Source organism: Lepidochelys kempii, chromosome 10 (genome assembly GCF_965140265.1).
Source record: "Lepidochelys kempii isolate rLepKem1 chromosome 10, rLepKem1.hap2, whole genome shotgun sequence".
Lineage (NCBI taxonomy): Eukaryota > Metazoa > Chordata > Testudines > Cheloniidae > Lepidochelys > Lepidochelys kempii.
In genome coordinates this window covers 56,507,617-56,531,124 of record NC_133265.1, presented here as the reverse complement: position 1 = coordinate 56,531,124, position 23,508 = coordinate 56,507,617, and the positions used below count along the sequence as shown (strand labels likewise).

Below are 23,508 nucleotides of genomic sequence, written 5' to 3'. Positions count from 1 at the left end.
TCTGCAAACTGCTGTAAAAAGGATTATCTTCGATTTACTTTTCTCAATGGTAGATGGCAAAGAAGGGCCATTTTCCTGCTTTGAGGGGAAAAAAAACACCTTACGAAGTGTGTCATCCAAAAAGGTTCAGTTTATTTTATCAATTGAAGTTTGAGGGGGGAAGAGCTAAAGACTTTCTCTTGGGATGGGATTTAGCTAGGTTAAACAATTGGATAGGTTTGTTTTTCTTAACTGGAACTGGTCTCCTAGAGATATACACTTGCAGCCCAACGGTAATATTTTCACAATCCATACATGACTTGGGAGCCTAAGTCTCATAGAAAGTTAAGAGGACTTAGGTGCTTTAGAAAAATGTTACCCTTAGCCTCTGCTCTCACTTCAATGAAAATCTTTGCCAGCGGAGATGACATGCCAAACAGAAATGAAGGGGAATATGCAGTTGTGCCCGCAACATCTGGGGGGGAAGATACCAGCGAAAGGAGGACACTCAGGCCTAAGAATAGTAAACTATGCTTTATTGAAGGAAGGAAGAACTTACGCTCTAAACTGTGCAGGGAGCCCCTAGGACGCGCGAAGGGGCGGCAGGGGACTCTGGACGTTCGGGACAGCTGACCAGGCAGGACTCCGCGGGGGGGTGGGGGGGAGTCCTCTGCGGCGCTATATTCTCCGCGCTTACTTCGGGGTTACATGGGGTCAACAGCTGGCTACATTCTTATATGTACGATTTATGCTTATTACATAAACTGACTTGTTTACAGGCAAAAATATGGTGAGCTATGCTACAATATCTTTTGGCAGGGTCTGTCCAACAAAGTTCATTGAAACTGCCTGCATCTTCTGCTTACATCCAGTCACATACTCAGTCCACCACTTAGCTCCTTGCCAATCTTCCGCAACCTTGCCCCTACAGCAGTAATAGCACCCACTATAAATAATTTTCAGACAAACATCTTCTTCAATTCTCTTGCAGAAGAAATTAAGGAATTTCTAACCAGAAAAGAGCAATTACCAGGTCTACCTATTAGTTGTCTGCAAGGCAAAGCAAGACTGGGGAATTCAGGATATTCAGGTGGACCACAATAAAGGAGAAAAAAAAAATCACAATCCAAGTAGAGTTTTGGTCTATTCATCAAATGAAGTTAGACAATGACCTTTCCTGTTAGTGTAAAGTAAACTCATCCACTCATAGAAACATCAAGCTAGGTATTGCCCAGTGTATACCAGTGCAATATGCTGTTGCCAATCAGAACACCTGAATTCAGTGTTGCCCACTCAATTTTATCATGAGCATCACATTGAAGGAGAGTGATTACTTTAGATAAGCTATGTGAGCTGTAGCTCATGAAAGCTTATGCTCAAATAAATTGGTTAGTCTCTAAGGTGCCACAAGTACTCCTTTTCTTTTTGCGAATACAGACTAACACGGCTGTTACTCTGAAACCTACCAACAGGAGAGTGGATTTGGGGGGTGGGGAGAAAACCTGGATTTGTGCTGGAAATGGCCCACCTTGATTATCATACACATTGTAAGGAGAGTGATCACTTTAGATAAGCTATTACCAGCAGGAGAGTGGGGTGGGGGGAGAGAAAACCCTTTGTAGTGATAAACACCCATTTTTCATGGTCTGTGTGTATAAAAACATCTTATGTATTTTCCACAGTATGCATCCGATGAAGTGAGCTGTAGCTCACGAAAGCTTATGCTCAAATAAATTGGTTAGTCTCTAAGGTGCCACAAGTACTCCTTTTCTTTTTATGATATTTGGTATTTTTCTTACAGAACTAGCTCCTGAAGTCATATATGTGAGAAACTCAGCTTTCATTTAAAAAAAAATGTGAATTGTTAGTCCTCATTATTGTGGGAAAAAAGCTTGAAAATGTGAAACCTTAAGGCTCAAAAACCAGAAGGCACATAACAAGAATGATATAAATAAATCTCATGATTTTAAGCCAATCTTGTGGTTTTGGAGGGGACAATTCTTTTTTTGGGGGGGGGGGGAAGACTGGAGCACTTAACAATACTGTGGATTTTAAGACAACTATGGGACAAAAAGCTGACAGAGATCAGACATCACAGAGCTGAGGAACTCAACAAGGATGTGGGCCTACTTAAAGGTATTAACAGAGGGCTTGTTCTTCTAACAGGTGATAATTCACCTGTATAGTGGTTGTGAGGACATGTACTGTTACTTAAATCTGCAGAAGGAAGCCAGGAACAACTGGGATGGGGAAGGTTCTAGGCAGAAGCACTACACTGAAATAAGGAGTCAGTAATTTTAGTGATAATATATTTTCCTTATTGTAATAACATTCTTTGTTCGATGTTTAGAAGAAAACACCTCTGATATTCTTTACAATTGTCAAGGGACAGTTGTCACAGTGTGGGTGAAGAAAAATATTTTAAAATGGTTTAATAAAAATAAATGTGTTAGAGTTAAGCAAGAAAAATACATACTTGTGTAGCACAGTACAAAAACAAGTTACAATATTGTAATGTTCAAGTTACATCTGAATTCAGAGGTAGATACAACGTAAAAGTTTTTCCATACATAGAACCCAGCAATCCTATTCACCAATTTTAATACTTACAGCATCTGATGAATACTTTTTCAGAAAATTCCTTACCGTGATTCTCTTCATATCTAACTGTCGGAGCTGCATCATATGATGGAGAATAGTGTTTTTGTACCATGTCTCCTGAGCTATCGGATTGCCATCAAGGGTGATATCAGATAGGGATGAGGAATCAGCAAGGCACAGAACGTTGTCAAAACTGCACACAAAAAAGGGAATTGCTTTTAATGCAACTGAAGAATCAATTTTCTTCACAAAGACATACAAGCTACAGGAAGGCATTCTCTAAACGCTAAATATGCTTACATCAGAAGCATGTTACAAATGAATATGAATTGTTCTTGCTTCCCTCTTCTCTATCACTAATTCTTTAGGAACTGGTAGTTTTTTGAAACAGGATCTCTCAACATGACAAGCAAATATTTCAACAAGACATTTAAAAAATAAATAAGGAGTTGCAATAAAAACTATCCTTGCTCAATTCATTTCATGATTTGATAACATTTTATTCCTCTTCATTTTATATCTTTATATATTGGTTGATGCCAATTAAAATAATAAAAATGATAATAGAAAAGAAGTTACAAGATGCATTTACTATTTGTAGCATGACGTTAGCCCTGTATTCACAAGATACTGTCTCTTGGAAGAACCAGAAAACTGAAGTTCATAACCAGTTGCAGGCATTATAACCCCCAAAATAAGAATGATTGTCATTTTCTTGGCTAAATTTCACTTTGAATACTTCCTTTTGCCTAAGTAAATTTCCACACCACCAACATTGGAGAAAGATGTCATTTTTTACTGTCCCAAAAATATTATATAGAGCTTCTCAGCACTGCTAAACATCTGCCATAATTCACTTTAATGGAAGCTGGTGGGTGAAGGGATTCCTTTTTACATAGTTCGCACAGTAGTTTGGAATTTTTCAAGATCTTAAAATATAAGATATGGCAGCAATTTTTTACCTAATTACAGGGGCATCTGTTCCAAACTGCTGAATTGTGTGAATGAAAGAAAAATAAGAAATTAATTCAGGATCCCTGTATCATAAAATATACATTGTTCCTTTATTTTGACACACATCTTTTTTCTGATATTTAATAATGTGCAAGAACATGCGCTGCTCAAATATTTTGTAAAAAATAAATTCTTAGTAATGAGACCTCAGTACAGTGCTCATCTATTTATATATTTTCTGGGAAGAGAGCAAAGACCACTAATGTTTGTGTGTATTATAAAGTGTGCAGCTTAGTGAAGTTCTGCTCATATTCCATGTTTCTGAGTATATCAGAAGTTGATGGCTATTTTTCTTAAATGCCATTAGTTAGATAAGAGCCTACGCTCGACAGCACCCAAAGGACATTTGCAATCTGGTTATTGTGCACAATTGTAAGTCCTCTATGTAAAACTATGACTGCCGAAATTTCACTGAAACATGGCTATGTGTTGGTCTAGATAAAAGACAAATATTATATGAAAATACAAGAAGACTCCTCTGAGAAGTGGAGAGACAGATTCAAGACACCCTTTCTAATCCTTCAAAAAAGGAAAAGCAGACAGTGGAAAAATCTAAATGTTCTAAGATAAACACTGTAAATAACAGCAAAACATTTCTATATGAGGGTACAATATCATGCTGCCGCTTCGATCTGTGTGTGGAAGACCATTCCATGCAGAAAAATGGCTCTGGTGTCTTCATCCTCCTAGAGGGCAACAAAAAATACTGTGCACCCTATAGAAGCTGCAGCCAAAAGGGGACCTTGCAAGTATGGCTTCATTGCAGACACTGGAGACCAGAGCCATAGGAGAGGTTCAAGGCCTCCATGCAGATGGCCAAGCCTCCTGCAAATCCTGGGCGAGACATCAAATTAGGTGCCTTACCACCCCATAACAGTAGACCTCTGTGCAGATACAAAATTTGTATCTGCATTTGATCCACAATCCACAAAAATGGTCCATGGATAGCCACAGATTTGCAGGGCTCTACAGAACAGTGCAGGAGAATGTCTATTAGGAAATCCTCACAGAATTTCTGTGAATGATAAATCCCCTTTTTTAAAAGCCAACTATTTAAACCAGAGGTGGGCAAACTGTGGCCTGTGGGCTGCATCCAGCCTGCCAGTCATTTTAAGCTAGCCCTCAAGCTCCAACTGGGGAGCAGAGTCTGGGGCTTGTCCTGCTCCGGCCGGGGAGCAGGGTCAGGGGCTGCGCCATGTGGCTCCTAGAAGCAGTGACATGGTCCCACTCCGGTTCCTATGCACTCCAATGGCCCCCTCTGGCACTCCAATGGGAGCTGCAGGGGCAGTGCCTGCAGACAGGGCAGCATGCAGAGCCACCTGGCCGCGTCTCTGTGTAGGAGCTGGAGAAGGGACATGCTGCTGCTTCCGGGAGCCGCTTGAGGTAAGTGCTGCCCAGAGCCTGCACCCCTGAGCCTCTCCCCACGCACCAACCCCCTGTCCCAGCCCTGATCCCCCTCCTGCCCTTCAAACCCCTCGATCCCAGCCCGGAGCTACATAAAAGGTGCACTCAAGGAGTGGATGAATGGCACTATGTGCAAAAAGTTTTAGTAATACCCACTGTGCTAAAACTGGAAAATGAAACTTGTGCTGGTGAAATTATTTGAGAAATGATATAAGCAATGAAGAACAGAGGAGAAAAGACTATTGGGATTTGTTAATAATTACATTTTGCACTTCTATAATGTCTTCCTTCTGAGGGCCTCAAAGAAATTTACAAAATAAATGACACCAAGCCTTAATACATTTTCTATCACATTTCTGCGTAACAACAAACTAATGGGTATAGCACCGACAAGTAATGAACCCATGTGATGGAGCACTATAAGATCTAAACAAAGGAGTTACTTGGCAAAGGGAAAAAGCAGCATCCTTTCACATCTAACTATATTTTAATGAAGGGAAACTGATCAGCTAAAAGCTTTAAATACCTAATGTGAAAGCCTGGCCCTATTGAAATCAGTGGAAGTTTTGCCACTGACTTTAACAGAGCCAGCATTTTACCCTTATTCTTCATTATTGCATTCTATAGCATAAAATGACTAGACAATAGATTCTGAATATACATATACTTTTTTTTTAAAAAAAGAGAAGGTTACCCACCCTGTGCAGTAACCGAGGTTATCAAGACGGTTGTCTCTGCGGGTGTTCCACTTTAGGTGAATCTGCACCCCTGCACTTGTAATTGGAGACTTTTAGTAGCAGTGCCTGACTGGGTCACACACTGTCTCAGGCAGTTACACAGCACTGTGCGACCAATCTTCCCTCAGTTCCTTCTCTACTGCAGAGTCCATGGTGCAAAAAAAAATCCAAAGTAGAGGGGAGGAGGGAGGGTAGTGGAGCATCCCCAGGGACAAGAACCTCAGTTACTGCACAGGGTGATTAATCTTCACACTCTTCGACGAGTGTCCCTGTGGGTGCTCCACTTTCGGTGACTGTAGAGCAGTGCCTCTTGGTGGAAGGGAGGGGCTTTGGAGTTGCAGTGGTGGTGGACGATAAAACCGTATGTCCTGAGAAAGCGTCTGATGACAAGTGCTGCTCTATGACATAATGCTGGGTGAATGTATGGGCTGATGCCCAGGTTGCTGATTTACAGATGTCCACAATGGGCACATTGTTGAGGAAGGCTACTGAGGCAGAGAGTGCTCTGGTGGAGTGTGTGCAGGTCCCCAGTGGGGGTTGTAGCTGTTGACGGCAATAGCAAAGGTCAATGTAGCCAGAGATCCATATAGACAGCCTCTGTTTGGATATGGTGTCTCCCTTAGATCATTCCGTGATGGAAAGAAACAACTATGGTGGCTTTCTGAAAGTTTTTGTGCTCTCAATGTAAAATGCTAGCACCCTTTGGACATCCAGAGTGTGAAGCATTGCTTCTTGTTTATTCCCGTGAAGTTCTGGGAAGAAAGATGGGAGATGGATGGGTTGATTCAAATGGAATGAGGAAACTCCTTTATGTAAGAATTTGGGTTATGGTCTTAGGGTAACTTTGTTTTTGAAAAATATTGTGTATGGGGAGGGGGTGCTATGAGGGCCCCCGTTTTTCATCGGACGGATGTGATATCAATGAGAAAGGCCGCCTTCATCAAGAGATGGAGAAGTGAACACGTTGGTAGTGGTTCAAAGGGGGCCCAGTAAGGCATCGCAACAGCAGATTGAGGTCCCATGATGGAGTAGGGGCTCGTATTTCGGGGTAAAGGTTACAAAGACCCTTGAGAAAGCATTTAGTGGTCAGGTGGGCGAAGACTGAGAACTCATCCACTTTGCGATGGAACGCCAGGATTACTGTGAGGTATACTCTGATCGAGCTCATTGAGAGACTCAATTTCTTACATTCCAGTACGTAGTCCAGTACCAGTGGTAAAGGAGAGGTAGTCACCATTATTTGTCTATTGTGGCACCATGTATGGAATCTCTTCCAATTGTGCAGGTAGGTATGTCAGGTAGTAGATCTTTTGCTGTTTAAAAGAATGTTCCTTACCTCCTTTGAGCACGTCATTTCACTGTCTTGGAACCATGGAGTAGTCATGCTTTCAGGTGGAGTTTTGCCTGGTTCAGGTGGTAGACCTGGCCATGTCCAGGAGATGTGGTAAAGGGGAAGAGTGCACGGTGGGCAAATAGCAATCTTCACGAGGTAAAGAAATCACATTTGTCTGGGAAACGGGAGGGGCGGGGGGTAAGGGGTTATCAAAATGACTCAGGTGCTGTCGGTCCTGATCTTGTACAAGACCGTGGACTAGGAGAAGGGTCGGTAGAAAAGGTGTACAATCGGGGTGCATCCCATCTGAGAAGAAAAGCATTGCCTAGAGAATGGGGTCTCAATCCTGCTCTTGAGCAAAAGTGTGGGGCACTTGGCATTTTGGGTGGTCACAGAGGTCTATAGTTGGGAATCCGCAGTGCATGAAAATGTTCTGTAGTACTCTGGTGTTCATTTCCCACTTGTGGTCCGAGGAAAATTTTCTGCTCAGTGCATCTGTAGTGGTGTTTTGGCATCCTGTAGATAGGAGGTTACACAGCTGTCTGCGTAACAACAAACTAATGGGTATAGCACCGACAAGTAATGAACCCATGTGATGGAGCACTATAAGATCTAAACAAAGGAGTTACTTGGCAAAGGGGAAAAGCAGCATCCCTACTCATCAGTTTATATAAAACATAAAAGCGATGTGGTCTATCAGAACCTTTATGGCCTTGTCCCTGATCATGGGTAGAAAGTGTGAGCATCCATTATGGACTGCCCACAGCTCCAGCAGGTTTATGTGTAGTGTTGATTCCGATGGGGAGCAGTGGCCTTGGATCATGTGGTTGTGCAGGTGTGCCCCCACCCCAACCTAGTCTATTATGAGTATCATTGATGGAAGGATCTGTGTCAAGGGAACTCCTGTGCAAACATTGTGTGGTTGAGTCTATCAATGTAGATAATTTTTTACTTTGGTTGGCATCATAAGATGCTTGTTTATGCTGTCTGTGTGGAATATATACTTTCCTGAGCCAGCCTTGCAAGCATCACATGTGCAGTCTGGCATATTTGATGACAAACGTCATCGCTGACATGTGCCCTAACAGTTGGAGGCAATGTCCAATGTCCGTGGGCTGACTTGTGGTGATTAGATTGACTAAAACTGGATCAGGGAAAAGAGGCAGTAGCTTCCAGAGAGTCCCTGTCACATGGGGAAGATCTGGAACGGTATTGTCTGCCCTTCTCGTTTATGGTCTCTACCACCAAAGAGTTTGGTGTGGGTGTGAAAATAGAAATTCCATCCCCTTGGGAAGGACACAGCATTTTTTTGCACTCTTTTGCAGGTGGGTGAAATTGTTGCTGGGGTCTGCCAGATGGTCTTGACTGGGTCTTGATGGTCTAGTCATTTTACGCATGAGAGCCTCATTTATTGGGAGAGCAATCTTGGAGGAGGCTGAAGTCTGGAGAATGTCCAGCAACTTATGTTGGGCCTCCACCACTTCTTCCAGAAGTATAGCAAGGAAATCTGCAATCTTGTTTAAAGTCATCCCCCACTGTGGGTGGTGGGGGCATGATAGCTTCATCCGGAGAAGAGGATGAAAAATTGGCATCTTGCATGACTTCCTGATCCAAAGTCTCCTCCAATTCCTCTACTGCCTCTTCCAGAGGTTCAAAGGGTCCAGGTACAGAACATGATGGAGAACGCCTCAACCTCTTCTTGGCTGGACTGGGAGGCTAAGGATAGTGTTGGTGGTATACTGCCCATGTGTCCTAGTAGGCCACTGTGGTGGAAATCCATAGGTGGCAGCATCCATGGATGTCTGTACCATCCTTGAGTTTCGGGTCTGGGTTGGTATTCATGTGCTCTGGCAGACCTGGTCTGGTGGCTGTGTGGATAGGCAAGGAGTGATAGAAGGAAAAGATTTCTCCTTCATCTTCATCATCCTCGTCACTGGATAAAGGAGGAACTGATCTGGGTGGGGTGGTAAGTTGGCACAGTACCATGTGTTCTGGAGTGAGGTCAGTACCAAGGAGTGGAGATTCCAGTGCCAAAGAGACCAGAAGATCTTTATGGCAGAGAAATTCCTGTGGTACCGAGAGCATCAGGACCAAGGAGGGTGTTGTCGGTGGTATTGATGTCCTTACCACAGTTGTCGGTGCCAAGGGACGTGTGCTATGCACTGAGGAGGCAGAAGGCGGCGCCATAGACTGTAGTGCTGCCAAGCGGCTTGGTGTCGCATGTCTGAGTGTCTCCAGTGGTACCAAGACAAGGATGGTAGGTTTCCCTTTAGTGCCTTTTTCCGAGCCAGCCCGCTTAGGCTCTTTAGCTCGCACAATACCCATGGTACTGGATGGTCCCACTACCTCAAAAGCGGAGGGTCTCAGTGCTTTCGATACCAGTGGGGTATGACAGATTGGGGAACATCTCTTTTTGGCAGATTCATGAGGAGGGGAGGTCAGCACCTGCTTCTTTGTCGCCTTATTGGCAGAGTGCTCCTTCCTCTGAGAGGGCGTTGGGGAACCTCTGTCAGATGCCGCCGTTGCAGACCAGTGCCCAGAAGGGGTCTGTGATCCCGAATCGGATGCTGGGTGCAGAGACTTCTCTATCATGAGACGTTTTAGGTGTAGGTCCCTTGCCTTCCTAGAGTGAGCCTTGAGATTGTGGCAGTGTGAGAACTTTTGTGGTATGTGTGTCTAGCCAAGGCAGCAGACACACTGTGAGGACTGGTAAGTGAGGCAACGTTTAAAACCCAGGGAGCTGGGCATGCCCCTTAGAATAGGGTTTCTCCCAAGAGGGAGGGTAACTATACTACACTAAGGGGTATCCTAATAACTGAAAATTAAACTCCAAAGATAAGAATTTTTTTTAAGAAAGAATGAATGGCGAATAGATAGGGAAGGAAAATATTGACTATTAACTAACTATTGATTAACTAACCAGTATTCTAAAGTTAAAGCTAGACTATGATAAGCTCAGAGGCTCTGCTAATTGCTCAGCCTCAAGCAAAGAGCCATAGAGAAGGAACTGAGGGAGGTTTGGTCGGACAGCACTATGTAACCAGCTGAGATGGCGGGAGACAGGGACAACGTATGTGCAACCCAACCAGGCACTGCTACTAAAAATCTCCAATTACAAGAGCAAGGGTGCAGATTCACCTAAAGTGGAGCACCCACAGGGACACTCCTCGAAGAAGTGTGTGCTTTTTTCCCTAAAAAGGAGGGCACTACAGTTCAGACTTCTACTGAAAAAACAGCACACAGACTATCACATACAAATTAAACATGTTCTTGAAGGATCTAATGAATTATTCAATTTTTTTTCTTCTCTGATTAGAGCAGGAAAAAATGTGCCTATATCCTAGCTATGCCTGTCATCATGAACTAAACTCTGGAGATCTACAAAGAGCTATAAATATCCATCTGTAATATAAATGCACAAACAATACAGGCTATGAGTAATAAAATCTTTCTCACAACTGAGTAATGTACTGTAAACACTGTTCTCTAATTAGCTGTTGGTTTTGATTGTGACCTATATATGCATGTTTAAACTGACCTATTGAGAAAAAGAAAAGATATGTTTGATGTTATCACTTCTCTAACAACAGATTCTGCAACGAACTCCCCAAATTACTTCGGTGACATAATATTCCAAAAATATTTACAAATGATAGAACAACATTACTACTACTAAAGATTTTCTTTGATAAGAAATACTAAGCCATTCTTGACATATAATGAAATATAGTTTTCCTAATTAGCCTGCAAAAAACATGAGAGGAAGGATTGATATTCTCCCTGTTAAATTCATAACATTGACAATGTCCAGTGTTTAAAGGTATCAAGAATTCTGGGCTAATCATTAAATATTTTTTAATATTTGTTTAAATACGCTATTTTACAAACTACACAAGGTTTTTTAAATAACACTAATATATACAATCTTCTCCCTAAAGAAAAATAAACCAACTTTTCAGTAAGTTTAAAATGCCCTACTTCCCAGAAGATGGCTCAACTTCCTGTTTGAGGCAACAGATGGTAAGGAGCATTGGACCATAAACATTGGGACAATTTCCCTTTGTATAATAGCAAAGCATGAAGGGGACCTCTCTCTCCCTCTAATGACTTAGCTATAGAGCTGGGCAGAAAACTGTTTTCCTGTCTCAAGAACATTTTCAAGACCTCCAAAATGTTTTTGCTTCATATCTGGATGAAACTGAGACCTTTTCAAAGTTTTATGTGGAATGGGGGGAGAGGGAAGAGAGAGAGACACCCCAGAAAAACCAACATATCCTAGATATGCCCGATTTACAGCAGGAACATGAATACGAGTCTCCCACATCCCAGGGTATGCCTTAACCACTAAGCTATTGACTATTCTTGGGCGGGTGTCCCCCCACGAAATTCCATCCTGGACTTAAGAAACCATCCTAATGAAAGTTTCAGTGAAACAGACCCTCTTTCCCTCAAAAAGTTTCAGTTTCAACTAATCAGCATTTTCTGACAAAAAACGTTTCATTGAAAAATTCCTGACCAGCTCTACTTAGCTAGAGCCTTAGAAGAACAGGACTCTTCAGCCCAGTTCTTAGTTCAATAACATTGCTAAGAGTATGACAAATGCTTTGATAGGCTATCACACAGCAGAGTTATAAAAGAAATTGGAGGAAATCTATTTCTGAAGAAAAAAGATTATGGGGGGGAAGCATAGGAAGATACAGGCAATAACTGGACTTAATTATCAATATGCATCCTCTTGTTTATTGAAATTGTGTCAGTGGGAAACGAAGATAAATGTACAATTTTCTTGAAACTAAATTAAGAACTCAATTTTAGATCTATTTAAGTTTACCATAGACTTCAAAAATATTTTGTACATGTTTCTGCCAGTTTCATTCACATAATGAATTCCACCATAATCACTTTTACTGACTTTAAAAGATATTCTAAGGTATCATCTCAACTTAATTACAAAGTGAGAATGAGCATGAGCAAGACAGACATGAGTCAAACTATGGCATCAAATTTTAGTTATATAATCAAATTGCTTATTTTATAACAATAAAAATGATGTATTTCTATTCTTACTACTCATCAAATATTTTGTTTAAAATTAAGGTCTGGTAAAATACCTTGGTTATGCTTCATTATGCTAAGAAATGCTTAAACGTGCTACTATGCAATTCTAAAAGTGCTCAATTTAGATTTTTGCTGGACACAATATTGAACTAATATTATTTTTAAGTTAATAAAAACTAAGATTCAAAACTCAGGGAATATACATGAAGATATAAAATTACATATAAAAACAGTTTAAAATTAAAGGGTATTTACTCATTTAGTTACCTGCTAAAACTATATTTTGGAACTGTAGCCTTTCCCTACTACTCTTGGCCATATCAAAACCAACTAAAACAGGAAAAGGAATTAAGAGAATGCAGATCCCAGCATTATGCTGGGTGTTTCTGATATTATCAAATGATACAGGAGAAACAAAAGTGAACTTTGATAATTATAAAAAGCATCTCAATTGACCTTTAAAGCTGATCAGTCTATTGGAAAAAATACAGTGCAATATGGGGCTCAACTCCATAAACATTTCCTCCTGAGTAACTTTATTTATCTGAGCAGCCTCAACAATTTCAGTGAGATTATTCATGCATGAAAACATCTTTATGATCACGCCAATAGTCTGCAACACATTCTGACCACCTTGCCGGTAATTCCATAATCCAAAGGTAAATAGTGTATTTTCAGTAAAATTATTATTTATTACAAAATTTGTTTAAGTACGCATGTCTGTAAATAGAACAAAACCGTTCACAATCTTACATCAATGATATTACTGATCACAGACATGAATGTCGCTATCTTACAACAAAAAAACTTCAAATCCAGACTCCAGCGAGAAACTGCTGAATTGGAATTCATTTGCAAATTGGATACTATTAAATTAGGCTTAAATAGAGACTGGGAGTGGCTAAGTCATTATGCAAGGTAGCCTATTTCCCCTTGTTTTTTTCTAACCCCCCCCCCACACACACACACACGTTCTGGTTAAACTTGGATTTATGCTGGAAATGGCCCACCTTGATTATCATGCACATTGTAAGGAGAGTGGTCAGTTTGGATGAGCTATTGCCAGCAGGAGAGTGAGTTTGTGTGTGTGGGATGGGGGGGTGAGAAAACCTGGATTTGTGCTGGAAATGGCCCACCTTGATTATCATACACATTTTAAAGAGAGTGGTCACTTTGGATGGGCTATTACCAGCAGGAGAGTGAGTTTGGGGGAGGGGGGAGCAGAGGGTGAGAAAACCTGGATTTGTGCTGGAAATGGCCCAACTTGATGATCACTTTAGATAAGCTATTACCAGCAGGAGAGTGGGGTGGAAGGAGGTATTGTTTCATGGTCTCTGTGTATATATAATGTCTTCTGCAGTTTCCACAGTATGCATCCGATGAAGTGAGCTGTAGCTCATGAAAGCTCATGCTCAAATAAGTTGGTTAGTCTCTAAGGTGCCACAAGTACTCCTTTTCTTTTTGCGAATACAGACTAACATGGCTGTTACTCTGAAACCAGACAAAATAGTGCTAGACACAATATGAAAATCTAAAGAGGCATATTTGTGGACTGAAAATTATAACTGCATTAAAATAATTCCTCCCTCACTTACTGAACAAATCTGATTCTGTGATTTCCTGCAACAGCTAACAACATAACCACCTAAGAATCAATCTTGCCCCATTCAAGTCAATGAGAGTTTTGTTATTGATTTCAATGGGAGCAGAATTAGGCCACTAAGACCGAGGAAGAGTGCAAAACTATACTTGCTTTATGTGCTGGTGGTTTGATATGATTTTAAAATATTGTATTTAAAAGTGTATTATCCATTTTTAAGTTAAGCAATCACTCAACGGATGAGTAAACAGTTGATCTTCTAATAAAAGATAGAACAGAACTGTACTTAATGCTTTTAGGAGGTCTCTTAAGGCAGGAGGTTATGTAATAAGGGTGATCTCTTGGAAAGGTTTCAGTGTATAGATATTGTTACGGATCTGGAATCTTAACTTTACCCCACCCCTAAAATAGTATAAGTTAGTTGTGCAGGGTATTCTGTATTATTACTTCATAGGTTCTATCAGTGCATCCTGCTCTAATCATTCTGTTAAACATTAATCTAAAGAGACCCCTAAGATAATTATCAGGAGGATACCAGTTTTTAAACTGTCCTACAGATGTACAACTTCATTCTGATGCCCGCTCTTCCATTTAAAAAAAAAAGTGAGAAAGGGATTTTATTTCTAATGCACAAAATAGCTCTAAATTATGTTTAAAAATAAGTTACTGGCCTCAGGACTGGAGTTTGAGGAAGTCCTAAGCTCTGAAGACAGGGGCTCCTGGCTGGAATATTTAGGGGAGAAGCACCCCATAATGCTTTATAGAAATATGCTTATGATTGTAAATATGACGTGACTGGAATATGTTTTATGCTAGATACGCCATGTAACATATCTCTGCAAAGGGTAAAATCTACTAAATATATTAATCCTATTTACATGCATGTATCATTTTTGTATTCAAGTTATAAATATTGGCTATGTACTTGTTTGATTTTAAGTAGTCTCAGTGAAGCAGTTGGTCAGCTTCTTGAGAAAAGATTATTCTCAGAAAGTGCCCAATCAAGAAACACTTAAGCTAACAATGAACTCTGAGAGATGCCAATCCACATCTGAGCTTTCCTGGGAATGTGGCATCGGCAGGTAAAGTTCTGAGTCATGCATGGACACGTGACTTGCCCACGTGACTCCAAAACTCCATCTTGCAGCTGGATTCTGCATAGGAGAGGAGAAGGGGTTTCCACCCACAAGAGAAAGTCTATTTAAGCCCCTGGAAACTCCTCCATTTTGTCTTCAGCTGGCTCAAGAGGTAGCCTCTCCACCCCTGAAAGATACCTGAAAGAGACTGGAACAAAGGACAGTAACTACGGGGTGGGAGTGATTGCTGGACCCAGACTAGAAGAAGGCTAGTCTGTAAAAGAAGCTTACTGAAACATCTCCGAGGGTGAGATTTCATCTGTAATCACCTTCTTACTGCATTAGGCTTAGACTTGCGTGCTTTATTTTATTTATTTTATTTTGCGTGCTTTATTTTATTTTACTTTGTTCTGTCTGTTATTACTTGGAACCACTTAAATCCTACTTTTTGTATTTAATAAAATCACTTTTTACTTATTAATTAACCCAGCGTACGTATTAATGCCTGGAGGGGGGCAAACAGCTGTGCATCTCTCTCTATCAGTGTTACAGAGGGCGAACAATTTATGAGTTTACCCTGTATAAGCTTTATACAGGGTAAAACAGATTTATTTGGGGTTTGGACCCCTTTGGGAGCTTGGTACCGCAGTGTTGGAGACAGGAACACTTCTTAAGCTCTTTCCAGTTAAGCCTGCAGCTTTTGGGGGACATGGTTCAGACCTGGGTCTGTGTTCGTAGCAGGCTAGAGTGTCTGGCACAACCAGGAAGGGCTCTGAAGTCCCAAGCTGGCAGGGAAAGCAGGCTCAGAGGTAGTCCAGGCACATCAGGGAGCAGTCCCAAAGGGGTTTCTGCAATCCAACCCGTCACATATGTATTCTGTTTGGAGTCTGAAGTGTTTTCATTATTGTGGGAACAACCTACCAAGTTATTCTTTGCACTTAACTATCAGTACGGACATGAACTGATCATTAAAGACAAACTTTCTCCAAGCTACAAACAATGTAAGAGTCCTGTGATATAAAAAAATCATCTTTATGCCTAATTTCTTCTACACTGCTAGAGCTGGGAAAAGATTTCATGCTGAGAAAGATCATTTGCAAACTGAAAAGGAGTACTTGTGGCACCTTAGAGACTAACCAATTTATTTGAGCATAAGCTTTCGTGAGCTACAGCTCACTTCATCAGATGCATAAAGTGAAAAATGCAGTGAGGATGTTTTATACACATAGACCATGAAAAAATGGGTGTTTATCACTTCAAAAGGTTTTCTCTCCCCCGACCCCACTCTCCTGCTGGTAATAGCTTATCTAAAGTGATCATCAAGTTGGGCCATTTCCAGCACAAATCCAGGTTCTCTCACCCTCCGCCCCGCCCCCCCACAAACTCACTCTCCTGCTGGTAATAGCCCATCCAAAGTGACCACTCTCCTTACAATGCGTATGATAATCAAGGTGGGCCATTTCCAGCACAAATCCAGGGTTTAACAAGAACGTCTGAGGAACAGTGGGGGGCGGGGTAGGAAAAAACAAGGGGAAATAGGTTACCTTGCATAATGACTTAGCCACTCCCAGTCTCTATTCAAGCCTAAGTTAATTGTATCCAATTTGCAAATGAATTCCAAATCAGCAGTCTCTCGCTGGAGTCTGGTTTTGAAGTTTTTCTGTTGTAATATCGCAACTTTCATGTCTGTAATCGCGTGACCAGAGAGATTGAAGTGTTCTCCAACTGGTTTATGAATGTGATATATGCCATCATGTGCAAGCAATGCCCCTCTGCCATGTACATTGGTCAAACTGGACAATCTCTACGTAAAAGAATAAATGGACACAAATCAGATGTCAAGAATTATATCATTCATAAACCAATCAGAGAACACTTCAATCTCTCTGGTCACACGATTACAGACAGCGAGAGACTGCTGAATTGGAATTCTTTTACAAATTGGATACAATTAACTTAGGTTTGAATAGAGACTGGGAGTGGCTAAGTCATTATGCAAGGTAACCTATTTCCCCTTGTTTTTTCCTAACCCTCCTCCCTCCACCCCCCACTCCCCCCCGGTCCTCAGACGTTCTTGTTAAACCCTGGATTTGTGCTGGAAATGGCCCACCTTGATTATCATACACATTGTAAGGAGAGTGATCACTTTAGATAAGCTATTACCAGCAGGAGAGTGGGGTGGGGGGAGAGAAAACCTTTTGAAGTGATAAACACCCATTTTTTCATGGTCTGTGTGTATAAAACATCCTCACTGCATTTTCTACTGAATGCATCCGATGAAGTGAGTTGTAGCTCACGAAAGCTTATGCTCAAATAAATTGGTTAGTCTCTAAGGTGCCACAAGTACTCCTTTTCTTTTTGCGAATACAAACTAACACGGCTGCTACTCTGAAACCTGTCATTTGCAAACTGTGGTGGCAAAAATTAAACAACAAAAAACTCATCAAGAGTCAGTAATCTAGAAGGCAAAGTGCCACTTACTTTAGCATGGCTGAAGACTGCAGAAAAAGTCAACAGCAACACTAGAAGCTTCTTTTGTCCAAGATGAAGTATGTACTAAAATAATGGTAAAATCTGTATTGTATTATTGATGTGTTAGTGTGCAAAGTCTCTTGGACAAGCATCTTTTTATTATTTTAAATCTAAATAAATAATAAATACAATAATCTTTCATGCAAAGTCAGAAGTCTGAAGAATCAAATGTAAGGAGTAAACGTTTAGGTGCTAGGGTTCCCAGTAAGATGAAAGATACCAGACTACAAGTTTTTCGGGACTAATTTTTTTTTAAAGAAGTTTTCTCCCAAGGACTGGACATAAACAGTGAGAAAGCTCAGCTATATTGTTAACTGGGTACAGATCCTTGAAATAGAGAAGAAAATGGTAGAATACAAGAGGTATTGTTACAGATTACTGAGATCCGAAACATATCCCATGGATATCAAGGGACAACTGAAAGGAATACAGGGTTAATTTTTTTTAACCTAAACCTGGGCTTTCCACCTAGGCAAAAACAAAAGACTTCATCCCTGACAAGTAGCATGTTCCAAGAGGCAGACATCATGCAGCAATGCTCCATCAGGCTATACTAAAAGATGACTGACCTATGTAAAACTTTATTTAAAGATGCAGAGTCTGTATCCTTTTCCTTTACTGATGGAAAAAGCTGAAAAGGTGGTAGGTGACAGTTCTCATGGCCTTGGATATGTTCACTTAGGCAAAAAGTGTCAATTGTGGCTGGCCAAAATAAGACACTTAAATAGGTGGTCTCGTTTTGAAAAGTGCTGAGCACCCTCCGATTCCATAGGCATCAAGAGAAGCGAGGGATGTTCAGCACCTCTGAAAAATTAGTTACAGTATCTAAATGCCTCTTGGCACCCAGGTCTGAAAATGTTGGCCTTGGGTCATAAAGGTAGGCTACTAAATCCATATTAAGTAAAATAGTAGCCTAAAATAGTAGCCTGGTTTTCAGAGGTGCTGAGCACCTGGCAGCTAATATTGAAGTCAATTCATGTGCTCTGCACCTTTGAAAATTAGGCCTTTTTAGTGAGTAGGTTTAGGAGCCAAGTTTGAAATTTTTAGCCTAGATTGCTTTGTGGCTTAATTTTCACACCGTAAAATAGACAATAATTACCTACCTACCTTATGAATGTTGTGATGATTTATTAGTTACTATTTAACAATATCACCTGATCAAAAAAATCCATCATTCCACTGAAATGTCACACAAATAAATTTAGTAAAGCTAAAAGTTTAGTTCTGCAGAAGACTTTGGCCTGAAACTTTTGTGACTGCAGAGTTAAATGTGATGTTATTTGTGAACCTCTATTGTGCTAGATTAGATTTTAGTGTGACAATATTCATTCTAAATCAACTAATACTTCTGACCTTCAAAACTAGTTTCAAATACATCAGAATTCAATAGCTGCACTAAAGCCTTCTTCTACAAGAATTAGCCTGTACAGTATTTATACTTCTAGAAATTCTGCTGCTACATGCAGAATTAAAAAAACAAATCAATCTCCTTCAGGAAACAACAAAAAACTTTTTAGAAAGGTTGGTTGGGTTTTCAACCCCTTATGATAAATGAGTACTGTGGTGCTTTGAAGTTCTGAGTACTTCAACATACCTCAGATTATTAGTGAAACTGAAACAGATGTCCCTCCTTTTTCCTTTTTTTTAAGGGCATGAACCCTAAAAAAAAATAACTCCGTGCTATAATAAAATGTGCTTTTAATTATTTTTTTGTTTAAAAAATAAATTCACAAATAAATCCTCAAAAAGCCAAAGCTAAATGAAGAAGCCCTCTCTAACTATCACATTGTCTCCAACAACTGATTTCTAAGGGCTTGTCTTCAATGAAGTATTAGCTTTCGTAATCTACACTTGAGCTAACTCCTCCTAAGTTAGCCTAGCCTGAGTGAGAGTGCTCTCATAGCAAAACCACACTGGAGCAACCCAGAGTGACTGGATTAGCAGCAGAGAGAAGCTGCAACCCCACGGCATCACTAGTTCAGGCATGGGGAGCACTCAGGCTTTAGTCCAAACCCCTGACAGACCAGCTGGCTCAAGTAGGAAGCACCACTTAACTTGAGCTAGATTTTTGTACATGGACAGGACGGAGTTGGGTTAGAGGCAACACTCTAGTTATACCTCAAGCTAACTCTGCAATGAAGAGAAGCCCAAAGCAAGTTATGCGCAAGTAGTGACAAACAAGCTCTAATGTGATATTTCCCAGCATCCTGAATATTTGCAAATCAGGATTCAGACTGTGGCACAGCACAGAGATAGCCATAAAAGATGACCCGTTACACCAATACAGGCTATATTTCAATACTCTCTTCTGATCTCTTTGTCCACCATAAAGGTGTTGCTAACCTGTTTGCAGTTGCATAATAGAAAGCTGTAACAGATGAGTGTTACAATAGTTCAAATCATTCCTTTCACTAAGTAACCAGATGGGAAAATTGCTCCTCTTCTCCAAAACCCACACCTGAAGGGGTCATATCTGTACCCAACCTATTTTTGCTAAATAAATATGATTTACAAGATGCAGAATAGAAGACAGTCATGGCCTTGTAAAGTTTACAATCATTGGCAAATTAATTTACATCTCCAAGACATGGAATAAAAATAGACTTCTTCGTTTTCATATTAAGAAATACCAGTAATAACAACCCCCCCGCCCCTCCGAGCTCTAGTGGGGCAAGTTAAATAGTTCTAAAAGCAAAAAAATCTCAAAGTTCTGCCGGATAACAATCTAGATGAGAAGTCTGGATAATTCAGCAAGAGTCCAAAAAATGATTTTTTATTCTGTGTTTGTACAGCACCTAGCACACTGAGATCCTTGTCCCTGACTGGGGCTCCTAGGTGTTACGATAATACAAATAAATAATAATAGATTATAAGGAACCATCAAGGTGTGTTGCAATAATTGGGCCTACAATATTTTCCCTAATTGTGAACTTAACTGTAAAAAGCTTGCTCTTGCCCGCCCCCGGAACTTCAACTGGTGTAAAAAAATGCATGAAAGTTCGTAAGGTGTCACAAAAACTTCTAATAGCAAGTGTTCATGGGAAATGGTATGAAAATAACTGAATTAGTCCAAACAAAAAGGCCTAGTGATATAACTCAAGTCCTGTCAAGATCCTGCTTAGTAAACTGGAAAAGTGCGGAACCAGAAACTAGTGAACCAAAATGGGTATACTGGTCTAATTGGTGGACAAAATAATGAGAGGATGGGCTATTTCACCCACCATTCCCTGGGTGGATTCTTAAAGAGAGAGACTTTTGGGAGAAAAATTGTCTAATGGAGTTAGCTTCACCACCATGGCTTCCAACCCCACCATCTCTTGGAACCCAGGGCCTTTGTCATCCTGATCCTGAGAGTTTGGTCCTGACCAGACCATGCCAGAGAGAGGGACCCAGATGATATTGCCACCTCTTTTGGCTCCATCTGAATCCCAAACACCACCTGGGATGAAACAGGATTGTACTTCAATAACAGCAACAACTGCTCCAGCTCATCTCAACTAACTTCTTCTCTTTTCCCCAAAAGTACAGTTAATACCCTCTTTAATATGATCTAAAGAGGCTGTTAAACAAGGAGGTGGAGGATTTCCTTCTAAAAACTCTCCAGCTAAAGGGAAGGGGAACAAGGAATGTTGTTAAAGTGAAAGCCTTATTTGACAAATACTTCACATTTTAAATGTTTTAAGTGTTTTTCCATCTTTTCTATGTTTTTAATAAAAGGTTAATAGGATTCTAATGGTGTGTTTGCCATGTTACCACATGCCCAAACCTTGTTTAACACTGTTTAATGTTGGACAGTTATGGGGTTATGTCAACACCTTAAGCCCATATATTCCATTTAAATTAATGTAACAGGTGCGAATGCTATTAGTTTGCCTGACTACTAAATCTGTCCAAGCTGAGGACGGAAATAAGACATTATTTCTTTGTTCCAGTCCCCATACCAATTCTTGGTTTGGTTTTAGCTTATGAGGTCTTAACAACATGAACACTTGGGAACTTGTGTACAAAAGATTTCTTTAGAGGAACAGTAGCATTCTGGGGTTCCTCTGAAAATGAAGAGGAGAGAATATCTCATTAATATTAAGACCATAACAGCTTGAAATGTCCTCATCTGTAACGAGGCATATTACAAAGACATTCCAATTGATACATGTCAATGTTTATCAATACATGATGCAACAACTCTTGCTGCCATGTGACAAGCACCAAACTGATGCTCCAATGTGAACTTTTGCTATGTCAAAACAATTCATTCTAAATTAATCTTTTTAAAATGTTCTATCTCCTTTGGAGATATTCTGATTTAACATAAAGGCCGTATTATTACATCTTATGAAGTAATTTTTTAAATCAATATCTGATTAACTGACTCTAAGGAAACCAAGCTGTGAATACAACCAGACTTTTGCAACATATCTTGCTGCTGCTGCTAGCAAGTTATCATTGTGTACCTGTGAGTAAATGCTTTAGATCATTGCATAAGTATTGTCATTTGTCTGAAATATTTTTTTGTCTTTTTACATACACATGCATGTAGAATTGTTTCTTGAAAATATATTTTCAAAGTTTACCACAAGGCATATGGTAAATCTAAATAAATAAGTCATGAGAATACGTACAAAGGGTAGTGGGAACTTTCATTCTTGATCTTACTACAGCAATACTCCATGTTAAAATTGTGTCTAAAGTTCCCATTACACTTGCCAATTTTCAGTTTAAACATCTTGGTCAAGTCAAACTGCACCAGGAAAAATATCAGTACATAATTGGTTATAAAAACACATTTTTTAAATTATTTCCCTGATACGAAACATGTCACGCATCAGTTATATAACACAAAATGTACATTCAGTGTTGTTTCACCTCCTTGATGAAATGCTGTTGTTCAATGGCATGTCAACATTTCAAAACATCAACAAGCCAAATGTCACCACCATCAAGATGTTATAATGGTGACTGGCATGTAAAGTGTTAGGTTGGTCCAAACATAAGGTTCATACAGTGGAAAAGTGCGATTTTCAACTGATTTCAGATTTTTTTTTTAAACTGATTTCAACTCTAAACCAAAACCAAAACCAAAACTAAACATTACATACTTGCAAGACAATGTTTAAGGTATGTACATCCCATGTAGGGACAAATTCTAAGACTGAGTTGTGCACATATAGCTTCCCTGCAAACCCGCTGAATAAACTATAAAAGCAAGCAAGATATTAGTTTGAAATCAGCTACAGATTATGTAACCAATTGGATTTGCCAAGCTTCTTTTTAGGTCCTTTTCTCTCCTTGTATACTGAAAAAATAATAGTATAATTTTGTATAAAACATTGTGGGAGAGGAGGCTGAGAGCTGGATGAGTTACTAGGTCAGTTACATAAAATCATAAAGTAATTACCACTGACTGCAGCAATACTTTCTGGTGACAGGGGAACTGGCCACTGCAGTCCTCCAACTGCTAAAACCAGGCTAGGACATTTGTTGGCAGAACAGAAACAAAAAGTATGTTTAAAATTTGGGAACCAACCATTATTCAACAGAAATAAAATGCTAATCTATGTCTGCTACTACCCAAATTTAAAACATGAAGCAGAGGCACTAGCAGATTAATTCATGTGAAATATCTATAGTTTAGTAGAAGCTCGTATTAGATTTTCAACTTTTTTTAATACCCAGTAATTTTAAGGGTAAATGCTGCATCACTGCATTAAGAACATAAGCCTCATAAACAAGTAAATTGGAGGTCTTTGCAAGGAATAAAATGCAGGTCTGCATAAAATACTCTAACTTACTAGTATAATAACAATTTCTGTTAGTTTTAACATAAATCATTCCTATTTTCCATCCCTACAAAGAGAATAAGTACAGCAAAAACATCATGATTTTTCCAGCAATAAAGGAATGCAGTACCTTTTCTAGGTCTCTAATAAAATAATTTGATGCTGTTAGATTTCTCCTTAGTTCTATATTTATGATGATTAAGATATATGAGCAACCATAAGTTGCTCTCTAAGGAAAATCGTGCATGCAGTACTTTTTAAAATAACATTTTCTTTTATTTTGGGATGACTATAAATACAGAATCCAGTAACATTTGAAAATACGATGAGAAGACAGATGTAGATGACAAACATTTCTATACATTTATAATGAAACATGCTCATCAGTTCTTAAAAC

The 23,508-nt window shown here is 39.9% G+C and overlaps 1 protein-coding gene across 2 annotated transcripts in view; it reads right to left on the bottom strand.

Annotated features, from left to right (window-relative positions):
• Positions 1-23,508, bottom strand: part of LRRC49 (leucine rich repeat containing 49) — a 115,505-nt gene that overhangs the window by 49,015 nt on the left and 42,982 nt on the right. For both annotated transcript variants that reach the window (XM_073303708.1, XM_073303709.1), the window contains exon 10: positions 2,626-2,773. In XM_073303708.1, coding sequence (XP_073159809.1) covers positions 2,626-2,773 — 148 coding nt within the window. The remainder of the gene's footprint in view (positions 1-2,625; positions 2,774-23,508) is intronic.